The following is a 16,576-nucleotide window of genomic DNA, read 5'->3' as shown; positions in this document are numbered from 1 at the left end:
TCTTTACTTTTCTTCACTTATTAGCCTGAGTCCATATTACTATATGTTCTTGAGAAAGACTCATAATAACTAGATGATGCTATACAATAATTCAAGTTTTATTGTCTAAATGTGTATGAGTGTGTGTGTGTGTGTGCATGTGTATATATATTAGCCAGCCCTGGTGGTCTAGTGGTTAAGATTCGGCGATCTCATTGCCATGGTCCAGGTTCGTTTCCTGGTCAGGGAACCACACCATCCATCTGTCAGTCGTCATACTGTGGCGACTGTGTGCTGCTGTGATACTGAAAGCTATCTCACTGGTATTTCAAATACCAGCAGGGTCACGCATGGTGGACAGGTTTCAGTGGAGCTTCAAGACTAAGACTAGGAAGAAGGGTCTGGCCACCTACTTCTGAAAAAGTTGGCCATGAAAACCCTATGAATAGCAGCAGAGCATTATCTGATATAGTGCCAGAAGGTGAGAGAATGGTGCAGAAAGACCGGGCAGGGTTCTGCTTTACTGTACACAGGGTCGCCAGGAGACGGAATTGACTCCATGGCACTAACAACAATATATATAATATCAGTACGTTATATATATATATATATATATATATATATATATATATATATATATATATATACACACACGTATATTGTGTATGCGCGTGTACAAAAACTAGGATTTGCAAGAGTTTTAAAATCTACCACCAGATCACACATTTCTTTAGCCAAACAGTAAACACTATTTGACAAGCTGTAACACTTCATCTTCATGTCTCCACTTTAACAAACAGTACAAAGTCAGATGATCCAAATAAACAAACAACAAACAGAACCAGCCTAGCATAGGCATCCAGGCATTTCTTTTCTAGGCTCTGAGGTAAATTTCAGGTGCTGTCTTCTCTTTTATCAATTTTATTTTCCCCTCGCTTTTGGAAATAACACTCATTCTTTAAGTCCGATCGACATGATTTTATAGAGTCAGGTAGGGAATGGAAGAGGGTGGGACAGAAATGAGAGTGGTAGGAAGAAACCGAGTATTTATCAAGTTACATGACAGCAAAGACCTTGTCTGTTTTTCTTACCTCTAAATACCTTGGTACCTAGAACAGGGTCTAGTAAATGGGAAGGGGCTCAGTAAATACATGTTAAATGAATGAAATTACTGATGCTGTATGATGTGCTCAGGGCTGTGCTGGATGCTTTTAACAAGAGTACTGAAACAGGGCAATAAAAAGTAACTCAGTATTATAACGTGCCCTCCTTTGTATAGCAAGAGAATGCATTCCCTGAGGTAGTACCTTCAGAGCTCAGGCTCATACTGAGGTGATGGTCCCAACATCTCAGTGGGCAAAATAAGGGTAACTAATAATCTAAGGCAGGGTTCATGAGCCAATTCTGGCTTGCAGATTGTTTTTGTATAGCCCAGGAGCTAAGAATGGTTTTTACATTTCTAAGAGAAACAAAACAAAGAAAAATAGACATCAGAGACTGTGGCCTGCAAAGCCAAAAATATTTACTATCCAGCCCTTTACAGAAAAGTTTGCTGACCCTTGTTCTAAGGAGATGCTAAGAATGTCCTTCTGAAGTTACTTTTAGTCTAAAGTGTGTTTGGCTTGAACTTGTGTTCAAACATGGCAAGGCTGCAGGACTGTGATCTGTCAGACCATAATGACTCCGTGAGCATTCTGGAGCCACACACACACTTGATGTTTTTTATCCAAGCTTAGAGCAGCTCTGTAGCACCAATTTATAGAGTTGGCACCTTTGTTAACTCATGCTTGTTTATGTGACTGTTTTTGCAGGTGTTTTCCTACATGATTTTCTAGTTAGAGTTTTCTGGTGCAATGAAGTCCTCTCCTAGAAGATCTGTGGGTAGCAAAGTCATAAACATGCTATGCTGGCTCACTTTGAATTCATCTGGAATCCAGTTGTAATACTCAAGATGTAACCTGATTACCTCTCTCTATCTTTCACTAAATCTGGGAAATTTTTGGTCATTGCTCCTTCAATGATTATTTTCTGCTCCATTCTCTCTCTCCTCTCCTTCTGTGACTCCAATTACACTTATGTTAGAACTCTTGATATTATCCTACAGGTGAGAGTCTCTGTCATTGTCAACAATATTTTCTTTCCATTTTCCAGACTGGATAATTTCTATTCTTCAAGTTCACTGATCTTTCTTTTGTCATCTCCAATCTGTGGTTAGATCCATTGAATGAATTTTTAAAATTTAAGATATTGTATTTTTCAGTCCTAAAATTTGGTTCTTTTTTAGAGTGTCTCTTTTTTTCTGCTGAGATTTCCTATGTGTTCATTGATTATGACCATATTTTTCCTTATGTCTTTGAGCATAACTGTAATAGCTGCTTTGAAATTCTTGTCTGCTAATCCCAACATGTATAATCTTGGATTCAGTTTCCATTAATTGCCTTCTCGTGTGAGTATGGGTCACATTTTTCTGTTTCTTTGTAAGTCTAGTAATTTTGGATTGTATCCTGAACATTGTGAATGTTATGTTAATCTATAGCAGTGCTATTCAATAGAAATAAAATGTGAACCGCATATGTAATTTTAATTTTCTGGTATCCACATTAAAGGAAAAAGAAATAGGTGAATTTACTTGTAATAATATATTGTATTTGACCCAATGTATCCAATATATAATTACTTCAATGTACAATCAATACCAAAAATTATTAAGATATTTTATTATCACTTTCCATACTAAATCTTTGAAATCTGGTGTGTGTTTTAACCTTTACAGCACATCTCAATTTGGACTAGCTAGTGGCTACCATATTGATCAACACAGCTCTAGAGTAACATTCTAGAAGAATATTGAGGGATGGTCCAAAACACGCTATTCCATCATTACAGAAAGCAGAAACCATTGACTGACAGTTTTTAAACTTTATTCCTTGGAGTTCTGCAGAGGTGCTGTGGGCCTACCATGAGATGAGGGGAGACTGAGTGCACATATATGTGTCTCAATTCAATCAGAGCAACTCTGATGTCATGTTTCATATATTTTGTTTCTGCACGTAATTTAAAAAATATTTCGATACTAAAATAGTGTGAAAACATAATGATTTTAAAATATGATTCTTGAATACATCCCTCTAAGATCTTTCTTGCTCAATCACGCCCTTGAGCCCATGCTGACCTCTCCTCCTCTTGATACACTTACCCTACTTTCTAATCATGTCACAGAGCCAGGCTATCTCTGCTTTCAGGAGAAGAGACTGTGGCCTGTCCAAGTGGCAAGTCTTTTCTTCTTTGGCCCCATATGTGCGTAATTCATTGACTGATCAGTTGATGGGATTGTGGGATGGTTGCTCATATCCAAGATGCTCAAGAAGACTTCCCAGAGTGAGCTCTTCCTCATGGCCTTCAGTGTTAGGGTAAAATTTCATTCCTAATTTGCCAAGGACTACATAAAATCAATGAAGCAAGTCTCATCTTCTTGCTTTCCCTCCTGTCTTCTCTCTCTAACTCACATACATTTTACCAGTTTGACAAAGCAAAACGAGTTGGCTCAAAACCCAAATGATTTGTGAAACTTTTGCACCAGGCTCATGGCATGAGTGAGCTTAACCGCCATGTAAAAAGTCCAACCTAGTTACAAAAGGTAAACACACCTTAACCTGATGCACAGAACCACAAAACAAAAGCCATGCACCTCAAGCCAGAGGAGAACGGGAAGCCAGGGGTGATATCACACAATGTAACACAGTACTGTGTTAAATGACTAGAAATAAGAAGGCTTAGCTGATGAACACATTTCACACAATTCATGTCAGCTGACAGCCAAGAGAATTCACTTCAGAGCAAGTGAAGAACACGACCATGATAGCTGGCGCTGGGAAGAGAAGTTCTGATGGATTCCAAACAATAAACACTAAGATCTGCACGCAGTGGCGTTAATTTCAGCCCCAGAAATAGCCAACCACAAACACTAACCTGTGTGCACTTACTCATGGGCACTCACACTCCGACAATGATTTTCTTTTCCTCCAAGACAAAGCAACCTTGGGGAGTTGACACGTACCAGTTGAAAGTGTGCGGCAACAGCTATTTTTTTCTCCATGAGATGTTCTTAATCATCTCCTATGAGATGCTTTCCAGCTAAGATTGTATATTTCTATCAGAGTTCTCGTTTAGTAGCCAGAAATTCAGTATTTTGAGCAATCAAAAATCACTCAGCACTAACAACGGAACATGGCACAGAGCAGTACTGTGGTATTAACGTGTGTCCCTCACACCTCCCTCATTCACAGGCATTGCTGTCCCCACCGTGGTGGGTCCAAGCTTGAGAATCCAGCTCCTTACCGTGACTGGCACGGGTGTGAGTTGCACCTTCGGACTTGGGGCTCTGGACGGCTTGCTTGAGGGCAATCACTGTCATTCACCAGAGTCGTGGTCTTGTTAACAATCTGCGTGCAGGACACGATGGTTCTGCGTTCCCCTGGAAACCAAACCACAGGGAACTGAGAGGCTGTGGCTGCACACACCTGGAAAGGGCATTCATTCACACTTATGGAGGAGCGTTCAGGTACATCGTTTGACCAGTTTGTCACTTAAAGCGAGTGTGGTAATGCCTTTTTGGTTGTCAGGAAGGGAGAATCGTAATTTTAGCGATGAGGGTGTGTAAGACATGGTAAGGGCAGTGTAGGGCAGTAGAAAAATTCTAGAATAGGATCAGAAAGAGGCAACACCTCAGATCAGCTGTGTCCTTGGACAAATTGGGATTCATCGAGGCCAAAGTTCTGATTTGGGCCTTCAATTTCCATCAAAGATTGCCAATTTCTCTCTCTTTTTTTTATTGAGGTCACATTGGTTCAGAACATTATATAAATTTCAGGTGTACAATTTCAGGTGTACGTATTTTGACTTCTGTATAGACTGCATCATATTCACCACTAAAAGTCTAGGTGCTGTTGCCAATCTCTTTATCTGTTTATTTGATGTTTATGTCTAGGGAGATCTGGTCTCAACTAAATATCTGTACATCAGCTCTCACCAGAGATTATGGCTTCCCAGTACAGAATTCTTACTTGCTGTAGAGAATCGAGGACTAGGGAGGCTAGTTTGAAGGACATGCAGACTTGTATCCTCCAGGGAAGCATTCTAGAGCCAATCTGAGAACTTGTCTAGCCAGCCAACTTCTACCTATGCCCAAGCATCACCTGCTCTTGGGAAGCTTCGCTAACTGGTTACTCCAACTGGATGAAGCCATTCTCTTGTGTTCCCAAAGAGAACACACGGCCTACACATTGCTTGGCCATGACTTTGTCAGGAAGGCAAATGACTGGGAGCTAGGAGGTAGCCTCTGCAGCCAGGCTATCCGGGTTTAAACTTGGCTCGACCACTATCACAGTGATCATAGTGTCAACCAATAGTAAGCCACCATGCTTCTGTGCCTCAGTTTCCTCAACCAGGCTGGTTCACTTAACCTCCCTGTGCCTTAGGGTACTTCCAGCATGGTTAAAATAAATTGATACAAAAAAAGTGCTTAGAACAGAGCCTGGCAGGGGTTAACATCTCATGGTAGCTATATTCCTGTTATTATTATTATTTGGGAAGAGTGGCAATAAAAGATTAGTAGGATGTCAAGCACAACTATCTGGATCCCAGACTCCTTGATGGGTCTGTCTCCTGGGGAATTTGTCACATAGGGATGAATCAAAATTATGGAGTCTTTTTTTGCTGAGGAAGATTCACCCTGAGCTAACATTCGTTGCCAGTCTTCCTCTTTTTTGCCGAGGAAGATTCACCCTGAGCTAAGAAAAAATTACGTAATCTTGTACTACACTGTCAGCTCCTACTGCCCACAACTACAGCCTTGTGTGAGTACAGAAAGCACGAAGCTACCTCAAGCCAGATTTCAGTTTTGGCTGCAGGTCTGACAACTGTGTCAGAGAGGTGGGAGTCCTCGGTGTCATAAAAGGATGCCAGTACGACAGCAGCAGCAGAGCCCCCGCCACCAGCTGAGGGGAGCCTGCTAACTGTTCCATTTGGGCCATGCTTAGTTTGCAGCAAGTTGCCCAAGAGGAAAAGTCTGGTGCAATCAGGTATATGTGCACGGGCTGGACCTGGAGGTTGGAGGACCATCAGCAAAGAGGGACAGCTGAGGGAGAGGGGGACTCTCAGGGAGAGGTGCAGAGTGGGAGGACAACAGGGCTGACGGTAGAATCTTGAGGATACGAAACTGCCACAGGGCTGCTTCAGGAAGAGGCTGAGAACAAACAGTGAGGGCAGTTAGCCAAGACATGCACCAGAGGGAAGGAATTCACAGTTGACCCTGGCAATGTCTGATGGACTCAATCATGCTATGGCTTTAATTCCTATTCACTGGAAATGAGACAGGTCCCTTAAATGGCAAACAACCCTCTACATATTGGACACCTGACAAATGTCATCAGCAGTCAACAGCCGCTCAGGATTGGGTATGGGTGGGGACACGCCCAGGTTCCACTCTGCCATCCCACTCTCAGGGTTGGCATTCCAGAGTCCAGGTCACTCTTCTGCCCTAACTCTGTGCCCATCAAAACCTACCCATCCTGTGCCCCACCTCCTAAGACCCTGCCGTGCACCCTATTAGGGTGACAAATTGCATTGAACTAGGGGCTTCTGGCTAAGAGGTCAGAATGGCTTCCTATTGCTTCTCCCAAACAACACAGTAATAAATATAATGCCTTTTGCTCATATTGATTTTTGCAGTATGACAGTCTCCTCCCTGCAGTGGATGTGAGGACTGATCATTCTATTTTAGAGGTGAGGAAATTCAGGTACCTATAGGGTAAGTCATTTGCCAAAATATGACAGCAAATCGTGAAGCCAGGACTCATGCTCCAAAGGTTTCACTGGACTTGTAGGACTTTTTCTTTCCATTGTATCCTGTAGTGGGGTACTGTGGCAAAGAGAAAAGGGTATCTGGGGAGCAGAGGCATCTTCTGCTGCCCCTCGACCCAGCAGCAACAGAGAAGGTCTATTCTCTTCATTCCCAGAGTCACCAGTCATACTTATGACATAGCTGTACATAGGCCAACCCTCCACTCACAGGTCAGAGTGAGAGGGCCCCATGCTGCAGGCAGAACAGACGTCTGGGCATAACTCCAACGTGCAGGAGTTTGGAAGACCGCCCAAGCGTTTTGCAGAGAGATTTGCAGTGGGACGTGGTTAAGTTCCCGTGGAAATACAGGTTACGTAGCCAGCCTTTCCCATGCTCTGTGCACTGGCCAAGGAGTGCCCTGAATTCACTTCTCCTTCAGCAAAACCCCACACCCAACGAGCCCGCGACCCCACCTGCTCACCTCCTCCACACTGCACGCTGCACCCTTCCCAGCCGCTGTGGGTCCAGATGAACAGCGAGTCCTGGGGTTTTTCTGGTTCACTTTGATTTTCAGCAGTGTAGTTTACAGGAACAGTGTATTCGTAATGAATTCCATAATTTTGGTCATGAAATAACAACACCTGGATCAGCAGCAAAATAAAAGGCCATTATGAAATGGAGCGAAAGCCCACAGCGTTGCTGAATTTGCAAGTCAAGCCACACTGTGGCTGTCTCCCTTACCAGAGGTAACCAGTTTTTTTCTCAGCTTCAAAACAGGTCCAATCCTTTATTTCAGTCTTGGGTTCCTCAGATACTCAACTTGGGGGAAGAAGCTACGTAAACCATCAGCAGGGAGCTCTGCTCTCTCCCGGTGGAGAGAGGACCAGTTTAGATGAGGAATTTTGGGATGAGCAAGTTTGTAGGCTCTAATCACACTTACAGGGAGAGGTGCTCCATGTAGAGAAAAGTACCCGTGCCTGCATACTCACCCATGAAGCTGCCCTTGCAGGCAAGCAAGACACAAATATACTGCTTTTCCCTAAAAAGGCGTCCGAACAAGTAGAGTTACTCTACTTCTTTGAAAATGAACATCACTTTTCACTGCCCTAGCACCAGTCACTACCACGCATAATGCAGGCTCAAGGCAAACACAGCCCCCGCCAGGGGAACCTTAAGGATGTCTGTTTGGGCATCCAAAGACGGATGAGCCTTCCTGCTGCCAAGGGAGCTAGGATGATGATGGTGCCCATGGGGTGGCAGAGGCCCAGCTGAGGGCTTAAAGCTGGGAGTGAGGGGTAGGGAGCCATCCTGCAGTTTGGGGACCCTTGTGTCTGAAATCTTGGTGAGTGAGCAGATGGATGGAACTGCTCTCTGGTGATGCATGTTACAAGCCCTGTAAGGACAGAGGTGCTCCACCAGCTTTATTTCTCCACACATAAGCTGCAAAACAAACCCTCCCGTAGGAGCTTCGCGTGGCCTGGCTGTGGGTGATGTGTCCTCAGGCTAGGCTTCCAACCAGTGGGCGCCCTGGTCTAAGCAGCTAGCAAGTTCACTTCCAGGCTGGGAGGTCTGGGAGAGTAGGCCAGCAGGAGCTAACGGTGCAATGTGCAGGACCCACCTGACTTAACTTAGGGAAGGCCAGGTAGAAAGCATGCCAGATGACGGGAACCATCTTCCCTCTCAAGCATCTCCCAGCCCTCCAGGGGCTTGAGTTATGGGGTGGGGGTGGGGTGCTAAAAGCAGCTCAAACTGCATAAACGTCCACCTACTCCAAATGCAGTAATGCATTTGGAAAAACGCTTCCAGTTTGGGGAAAAAAAAAACTCTTTAAAAGATCTTTATTATCTCAGTATGGGAATAAGACCGGTGAATTGAGAATCCATATGAAACCAATTTCATGCAATTTTGCAGCCACGTATAATTTGTGCGTGCGTGTGTGTAATTGGTTTCAAATGCAGGTCCCTGTGGCTCCACGGGTGCTCCTGACCCTGTAAGCAATATGCACACCCCGGTTTGGGGACAATGGACTTATATTTAGAGGCAGAAGGGCAACTTTCATTTCTAGATTTAAAAACTTGAATAATAATCGTATTTCAAGAGAGAAAAGCGATTAATATTAGAAGGCTAGAACTTCAGCTGTGGCAGTTGTTACTCGTTTTGTTCATCACGGTCTGAGTGAATCCAGGCTGTGCATCTGCTTTAATGAGCTGACCATTCACCCAACAGTTTACGAAAGCTTTTGGGGAGAAAAGGGAAACATCCCCATTTTGGTGTTTGCTAGAGAAAGCAAATTCACGTGCAAACAGACGATGCTGCTATATAGGTTTTCTCTTGTCTTTTGCTTCCTCTTTTAGCCTCTCTGAATAACCGCTTTTAAATCAGGACTGGAGGGTCTTTCTAATGACTTAGACTAGGAAACAATCTAATCACAAAGAAACGGCCTAGGTACAGGTTCTTGGGTCCCAGAAACCAAGTTGTGAGGATCTATATGCAGTGGACCTAGTGGGCTGAGCGCTGCACTAACAGATTTCTGGACAATTTAAGTCATGCATGGAAACCGGTTCACTCTGCTCTCATCAGAAGCTGTAATGGAGTTGGGCCAACATGGGCGATACCCGCACTGGGTGCTGGGCTCACAGGCAGAGCTGGTCTCCTCAAGAGATTCCTTGGGAGGCAGCCAGGGAATCCTTTGGGTGTCACCTAACCTTGAAGAGCTGCAGGTTGCCAGAGACCATAAATTAACAGAGAAAAGGAACTTCCAAGCAGAGACTTTGGCAAGCACTGAGGACAAAATGTGCTTTGATTACAGATGCACAAGCTGCCCCAAATCCCATTCTTCGGAAGGAGACACGGAATCAATAATTATGAGTTATCAGAAGTTAGCCCTGAGAATTCCCGGACCCTGAGAAGGAAACAGCGGCATTCCTTTCCCTGGAGATCTTTAATATTCTCAAAAGGATGCATAACCGGATGGTTAAATGGTTTGCATGGGGTCCTCCCTGAGACAACAGGTAAGATAAGGGTGCCCTGATGTGGCCTGATTGCACAGCTTTCTCGAGACCACCCAGGGAGTAAATATTCCTGTACAACTTGGTTCTCCCTCCTGATTCCTGAATGCTTGTTGCAAGCTGAGACTGGAAAATCTGAGTGATGCTGGTTTGGAAATAGAGTCAACAGTTCATTTCCAAAAGGTACTTTCCAAAGTGGATATACAAACTGTGGGGCAGATCTACACCATCTGATATAAAAGAACAGACTTTGAGCAGGGCTGTCTGCTACTTAATGAGGTCAAGTCTCCTTGGCTGCCACGTGGCTAAGCATTTCCTTCCTGGAGGCAGTTCCTGTTGAAAAAGATGGGCGCTCTGCCAGTGAAGGGCCAGGGTGAACTTTTGAGAGGGGAGAATTCTGACGCATATGGTGAAAGTGATTAGAGAAGAAAAGACAGAAAGGGGCTTGAGCAGCAGGTGGCCAAGTAAACTACCAGGAACCAGGTGCATCTCTTCCCCACCAGGTCCCAGGGAAGAAGTAAACTGGAAGACCCCTTAGAGCCTCAGTCTCAAGGCAAACACAAAAGCACAGTAAGTTACCATCAAATGCAGGGGTGTTTTGGTTGGTCCCTTGGCAGAAATTTTCTCCCACAGGCCCCTTCTAACATAGCGGACGGTCGTGCCTGCAATCTGGAACTCTCCAGGAAGTTCTATCTTCCAGTCACTGTTGATGGATCTCTTATTGGAGTCTTTGAGAGCTAGAAAGAAAATGGAACACCATGAAATAAGGGGAAGTCAGTCATCTTTAAAGGGAATCTGGGTGTCTTGAGTGTTGGGTCAGAGGTCTTACCCTCCACCTCCATGGGGGAAGGGAGGGAGGCCTACAGGGAGAGAAGGCAGGCTTTCTGTGTACTGAGAACAGAAGCCTGGCTCACGAGGAGTAAACAGCTCAGGACCCACAGGACCCTCCGAAAGAGCTGCCGTAATCGTTGCACCTTTGAGCATGGGCTGCCTTGTCTCAGAATCAACATCCACAAGCAAGGGCGCAGGAAGGATGGAGACAACCACAGCCCAATCACATTTCCCTAAACTTACAGAGGAGAGGATTTTCTGCCAGATGAATGAACACTATTTTAATGTGTCTAAGGCGACAAAGTGGGTTTTGCTGCTGTAGTAACATTCCTCAACGCATTTTACTGTTACTTACCTGGGGCTCTTTAAAGATGGCAGCCTAACCCCAACATCTCTTGCTGATTTGATAGCCTTATGTGAGTAAAGTCAATGCTCCTTCAAAAACAATTGTTATCCTATTAAATATTAGAGTCTGGAGACCTGAGCTGCCCGCAACTGTGGTGCGGGTGCTCCCACACCAGTTCTGTGGGTTTTAGGTTCACACTTTGCTCGCTCACACCCCCACTTGGTACAAAATGTGTAGGAAGAGACAAGGAATCAACATTTTGCTGACTGGCCATAGCAAAAACTTGGTTTTCCACACAGGCCATAAACTTATTATCTGCATGCTCATCAGTGACCTTTTTTTATCTTCTCACCTAGGTTTGCAGTCATGTTGTTCTCATGTTGTTCTCTCTGCAGTGAAATTCTGTTTTTTTGTTTTGCTATTTAGGAAAGAAAAAAGCTAACTAGAACCTTCTCTGGCATTTACAAGAAGGCAGTAAATGACAATAGGTGATAAGTCTTTAAGTCGCTCACAAAATGAAACTTCCAGCACACCCTGAGCACCCTTCCAGCACACACTTGCCACACTCTGCAAGTGCAGCTGGAACCCTCTGACACGCCAAATGCTCTCACTTTGGGACCCTGCTCAGGCCACCATCAGCAAAATCAGCTTCTGCTCCATTCCCCATTCTCTGCTTACTGAGGCCACAAATAAAACACCCACACTTAATATCTATTTTGGATAATGAGAGTTGAAAGCAAAAAGGGGTTTCAGTTAACCCTGAATTCATGAGCCCCAGGCTGGGTAGGTCCAGTCCTGGTCAGGCCACAAGCTGCTGGGGTTCGCTGGGCCTCGGCTTCCTCGTCTCTAGGACATTGTGGTCCCAGCGCTTGTTCCTGCCCAGCCAGGCTCCTCTGGGATACGCAGAGGAGAGGTGTGCTCAGGACTCCTTGCTAACAGGAACCGCCCAGAGCAGCCGAGAGAGAAACAGGACGAGGTGCTTTCCAGCAGAGTGACTTCCAGGTGGGCTTTCACATCCAGGGTGGTTGTGCATAGAGAGCGGCTGAGGATTAGAGGACTCGAGGAAGGCTGAGAAAAGAGAAAGCTCGACCACTTGGAATCAAATGTTTTCCTTCAAGAAAATCTACTCACTATTGAAATTTCCTGGCTGCTAAAAGGAAGTGAGAATGTTGGGATACTCACAATTTCTGCTCCTTTTTCTCTTCCTAAGACACCACCTGTAAGCCACCATTTAAGGGGCACATTTCCTGGTTTAGCTCCTTCATATACTTTTACCCATTTAATCTTTTTTTTTTTTTTTGTGAGGAAGATCAGCACTGAGCTAACATCCATGCTAATCCTCCTCTTTTTGCTGAGGAAGACCGGCTCTGAGCTAACATCTATTGTCAATCCTCCTCCTTTCCCCCTCCCCCCCCCCCCAAAGCCCCAGTAGATAGTTCTATGCCATAGTTGCACTTCATTCTAGTTGCTGTATGTGGGACGCGGCCTCAGCATGGCCGGAGAAGCGGTGCGTTGGTGTGCGCCCGGGATCTGAGCCCGGGATCCGAACCCGGGCTGCCGGTAGCGGAGTGCACGCACTCAACCGCTAAGCCATGGGGCCGGCCCTTACCCATTTAAGCTTCCCAACGGCTCTCTAAGGTAAAGGATTATTTTCATCTTTTCACAGATGAGGAAATGGGGGCACAGGGAGGTTAAGGAACCTGCCTAAAGTCACACAGCTATTAAGTTGTAAAGTAGAGACCTGAACCTAAACAGACCAAGCTCAGCACTCTTATCGTTCTGGCAAGTTTAATTTCCACATTCTTTAGGTTATAGCATCAGTCTAGAGTTTTATGACAAACACTGAAATGTGCAAATGTCATACTTGTTTTCAAAGAGAACAAATTCCAGGCTCACACTGCTGCAGGGCCTCATGTTCTATATACCCTTATAAAAATAACTAACCTTACAGATTTCCAAAGCTTCCAGTGAATCAATAGCCTAAAATATATTTGTATGTTAATTATTGGGGAGTCTAGGTGAAGGCTGTACGGGTGTTCATTGTTCTTTCAACTTCTCTGTAGGTTTAGAAAATTGTTTCTTGCACATGCATATGTAAATCTGATTTCAGGAATGAGTGCAGGCTGGTAGGAAGTAGCAGACAGACAAAACGAGGGGCCACAGTCCTCTAAGACACGTCTCAGAAAGAACAAGTCAGGGAAGCACAGGGAACAGCCAACACATCCCCCGACCAGCCCCTCATCTTTTCCTGAGGGCCTTCTAGCTGGGTGCTGAAGACACAGCTCCTGCCCTCAGGAGCTCAGTGTTTGGAAGGGAGACAGGTGAGAAAACAGATAAACACAACACAATTTCATAAGCTCTGCAATCGAGGCAAGTCTAGGGCCTGCGCATGTGTGGGCAGGGGCTGGGGCAGATGGGGAAGGCTTTCTGGAAGAGGCACCCTTTGAGCTGAGACGGCAAGGAAAGCAGAGAGAGGTGGCGGCCGGGAGCGCATGGGCAGGCACGGATGGTTGCTCCTGACCCTCAGAGGCCACGACTGACCTTGCGAAGATCAGTTTCTGTGGCAGGGTGCTCGAGGGAGGACGGAGCACTGCCCTGTGTGGAGAAGCAAGTAGAAGGTAAAGGGATACTCTTTCAGGAGTTTGACTGGGAAGATGAGGTGAGAGACGGAGAGTGGCTATGAAGGGTGGAGAAGGAGAGAGAAGGCTGTTACTGTTGTTGGGGTAGGGGACACCTGAGCATGTTGAGATCCCTCATAACTTGGAGTCAGAGAGATGAGCAGAAAGTTTCTTTAAAGCTGTTGCTGACCCCCAGCATGCTTGCGCCCACCCCATAGAACCCACTTCCCACACAAAGACCAGAGGGACGCTGGGGGGGCTGCTCTCCTCGTCCCGGTCCACCCATGAGCACGAGCTGACTCCCACATTCAGTGCCCCGGGCCAGGGCCTTGGGTTTAGAAGTCGGGGCCCTGACCTTGTTCCTGTTTTATGGCTGCTGTGAACACCCAGTGTGTTGCTGCCCGGCATCTATTTCTCCTTCTTCAAGTAACAACACCCAGAGTTTCCTTTGGGGATATGTTCTTCTACCCATCTTGTAAGGCTGACCCCAAACTCCACCCCAGCTCCAGGCACGGGCCCATCACCTAACCCTGACAGTAAGAGTCAATTCCAAGAATTTCACCTTGGGAAGAAGCAGCTTTCTTTCCAAGAGGTTGCCCAGAGACTTGATGTAAGGCTGGATCTGCCAGTACATGGGAAGACGCCCCCATATTAAAGTCAACTGAGAGAAGACAGCAGTGCCAAGATAGAGATAGACTGTTTCCCATGACATCATTTTAAGCCTCTGGATCCAGCAGTGCCTGAAGCCAATTCTCAGCAATTGAGAACTGGGTTTGGCCTTCACATGCGCCTTTTGGAGGCTGGTTTTTAAAAAATACTAACCATGATAGGGGCAAGGCAGGTCAAGGAAGAAAATTACTAGTATGGATTCCTAGAAATCACCCTAGGATCCTGACTAATGTAAGCTTAGTACCCCCTGAGACCGGAAGGCCTGGCACACTCAGTCCATGCCTTACTCTGTCTCCGGGACTCTGCTCCTGTCCAGCACTAACGTTCAGGGTGAGGTGGCTCTTTCTCACCCGGCCTTTTTTGTGCATTTCTCTGGCCCTTTTTGTAACGTGCTTTAAAGTGACTTATTGAATTATAACCTGAAAACTACCCCAGCTCCGTGCCAAAAGTCAAACATCTGGGAGGTCAAGAGTGGGAAGGACTGGAAAAGTGCAGGAGGGCACATCTGGAGACGATTATAAAACCATCCACAGAAACACTGTGCAGAAGCGGGGGGTCGGCCTGGGAGCCCCGCTTCCGTCGGCAGAGGCACCTGCTGTGGGTGAGATACAGAGGACGGGTGGAGAGCCAGCTGGGGCTTGGGGTGTGCCACCCTCTGACCACCAGAGCAGGGTCTTGCTTGTCAGTAGGGGGTGTGTGGGGAGGGGTAGGTGGAGGAGACATTTCAGGAGGTGGTCTGCAGGGTGGGTTGGGGGAGGCCATGGAGGAGTGACTATGGTCAAGGAACAGAGAAGGGAAGTGAGAGAGGCAGGCTGTAGCTAACCAGCTATTCCAGGCCAGCAGCTGAATGGGAAAGAACACGCCGGACAGTGGAACCCTAGTGACAAGCTCTCTGGGGAAAGAAGCCTAGATTTGCAGTGCTTGTTGCTACCCACGGTGTAAACACCCCGACCATGGCAGATTTCAAGTTGTCCACGTGACCTCAGTGAATGCAGAGCTGAGAAGAGATGCAAACAATCAGCTCTCCCAAGCCACACACTGCTGGGGCACTCCCACAGCTTCTGAAGGCACCTGTCTTTGCTTCAGAGGTCCTGGTCTGGAGCTACTGAGTTAGTGAAATCTCACACTATCCCAGCTTCAGGGTGTGTATGTGTGGGGCTCTCATGGCCTCAGCAAGAATAAACTCTGCATGCCAAAGCTCTGCTTGTGGCCACCTCCACAGCAAGTGCAAGCTTCCAGGCACTGCAAACGTAGCTTTACAACTGCTACTTCGCTTCCCATCTGAAAGCCGGCACCCCTTCCTCAGGATGGTTTGATCATGACCCCAATCCTTCACGCATCTTGCAGTGGGAGGAAGACAGAGGCACAGTTAAAAGTAGGTCAGCAGTTCCAAAAAGCAGGGGGATCACCTCAAACCTATTGATTTTGGTGTAATTTAGTCAGCAAGATTCAAAATTTGCAGGTTGCTGTGGTCCATGCTGAGACATTGGAACTTCTTGCTAAAATCGGAATTTAGTGCCTGACATTCCTTCAAAAGGGTGAGACAACAGTCTCAGGGATTCTGTTAGAACATCAAGATCATTATTAGCAGTGAATAAATAGGTTCAGTGTGGAGTCCAATGAGAAAGCCACTTTGTGGGGCCATGTCAGCTCCAGGAGCAGGAATGCAGATCACCTCCTGGCCTGTCTGTAGGGGCCTCCACCTCCCAGGAAACTTCACAGAGCAGGTTTGTGGGAGCCAGTGAGGCCAAAGCTCCAGGGGCCCTCACATGCATAAGTCCTTTCCAAGGCCCTGTACATAATGTGTATTCTTTTTCTTAAAGAAGGCCTCCAAATTAAACAAGTTTTGGGCCCCACAACTTCCTGTCCTTTTCAATCCTTGAGCATCAATGGGTGTATCTAAGTACGCTTCGTCTGTAAGCATTTTGAGATTAGTTTGTATTTGAAATTGGGATTTTTGTGCCTAGAAACTTAACAGGGGTTATTAAGATGATTACAAATGCTTTGATTTGATAGGCAAATAATAGAATTAAGAACAAATGGAATTCTGAGCGATTTGATTCGATCTGTGATGTCGTAAGTTCTGATTTGCTAGGGAGGAGATTTTCATGTGCTGGTTCTGCCTGGGTCAGAGGATGGGTGTTTTAAACCACTGTCCAAAATATAACAGTGCTTGCTTTTGTATATTTTGCTTAGAAGCCTCTCAACAGCTAGAGAGACTTTCTCAGGGACAAGGATGGGTACATGCTCCTCCCTTGCTACTATGGCACAACAAAACCTCCTT

At 45.9% G+C, this 16,576-nt stretch overlaps 1 protein-coding gene across 10 annotated transcripts in view; it reads right to left on the bottom strand.

Annotated features, from left to right (window-relative positions):
- The window catches only part of ADAMTS17 (ADAM metallopeptidase with thrombospondin type 1 motif 17), a 420,881-nt gene that overhangs the window by 66,728 nt on the left and 337,577 nt on the right, over positions 1-16,576 (bottom strand). For all 10 annotated transcript variants that reach the window (XM_058542337.1, XM_058542333.1, XM_058542327.1 and 7 more), the window contains 3 exons: positions 10,408-10,565; positions 7,302-7,461; positions 4,318-4,453 (listed from right to left, as the gene is read on the bottom strand). In XM_058542337.1, the coding sequence (XP_058398320.1) occupies positions 4,318-4,453; positions 7,302-7,461; positions 10,408-10,565 (454 nt within the window). The remainder of the gene's footprint in view (positions 1-4,317; positions 4,454-7,301; positions 7,462-10,407; positions 10,566-16,576) is intronic.

Source organism: Diceros bicornis, chromosome 5 (assembly GCF_020826845.1).
Source record: "Diceros bicornis minor isolate mBicDic1 chromosome 5, mDicBic1.mat.cur, whole genome shotgun sequence".
Taxonomy (NCBI): Eukaryota; Metazoa; Chordata; class Mammalia; order Perissodactyla; family Rhinocerotidae; genus Diceros; species Diceros bicornis.
This window is presented reverse-complemented; position numbering and strand designations above follow the sequence as displayed.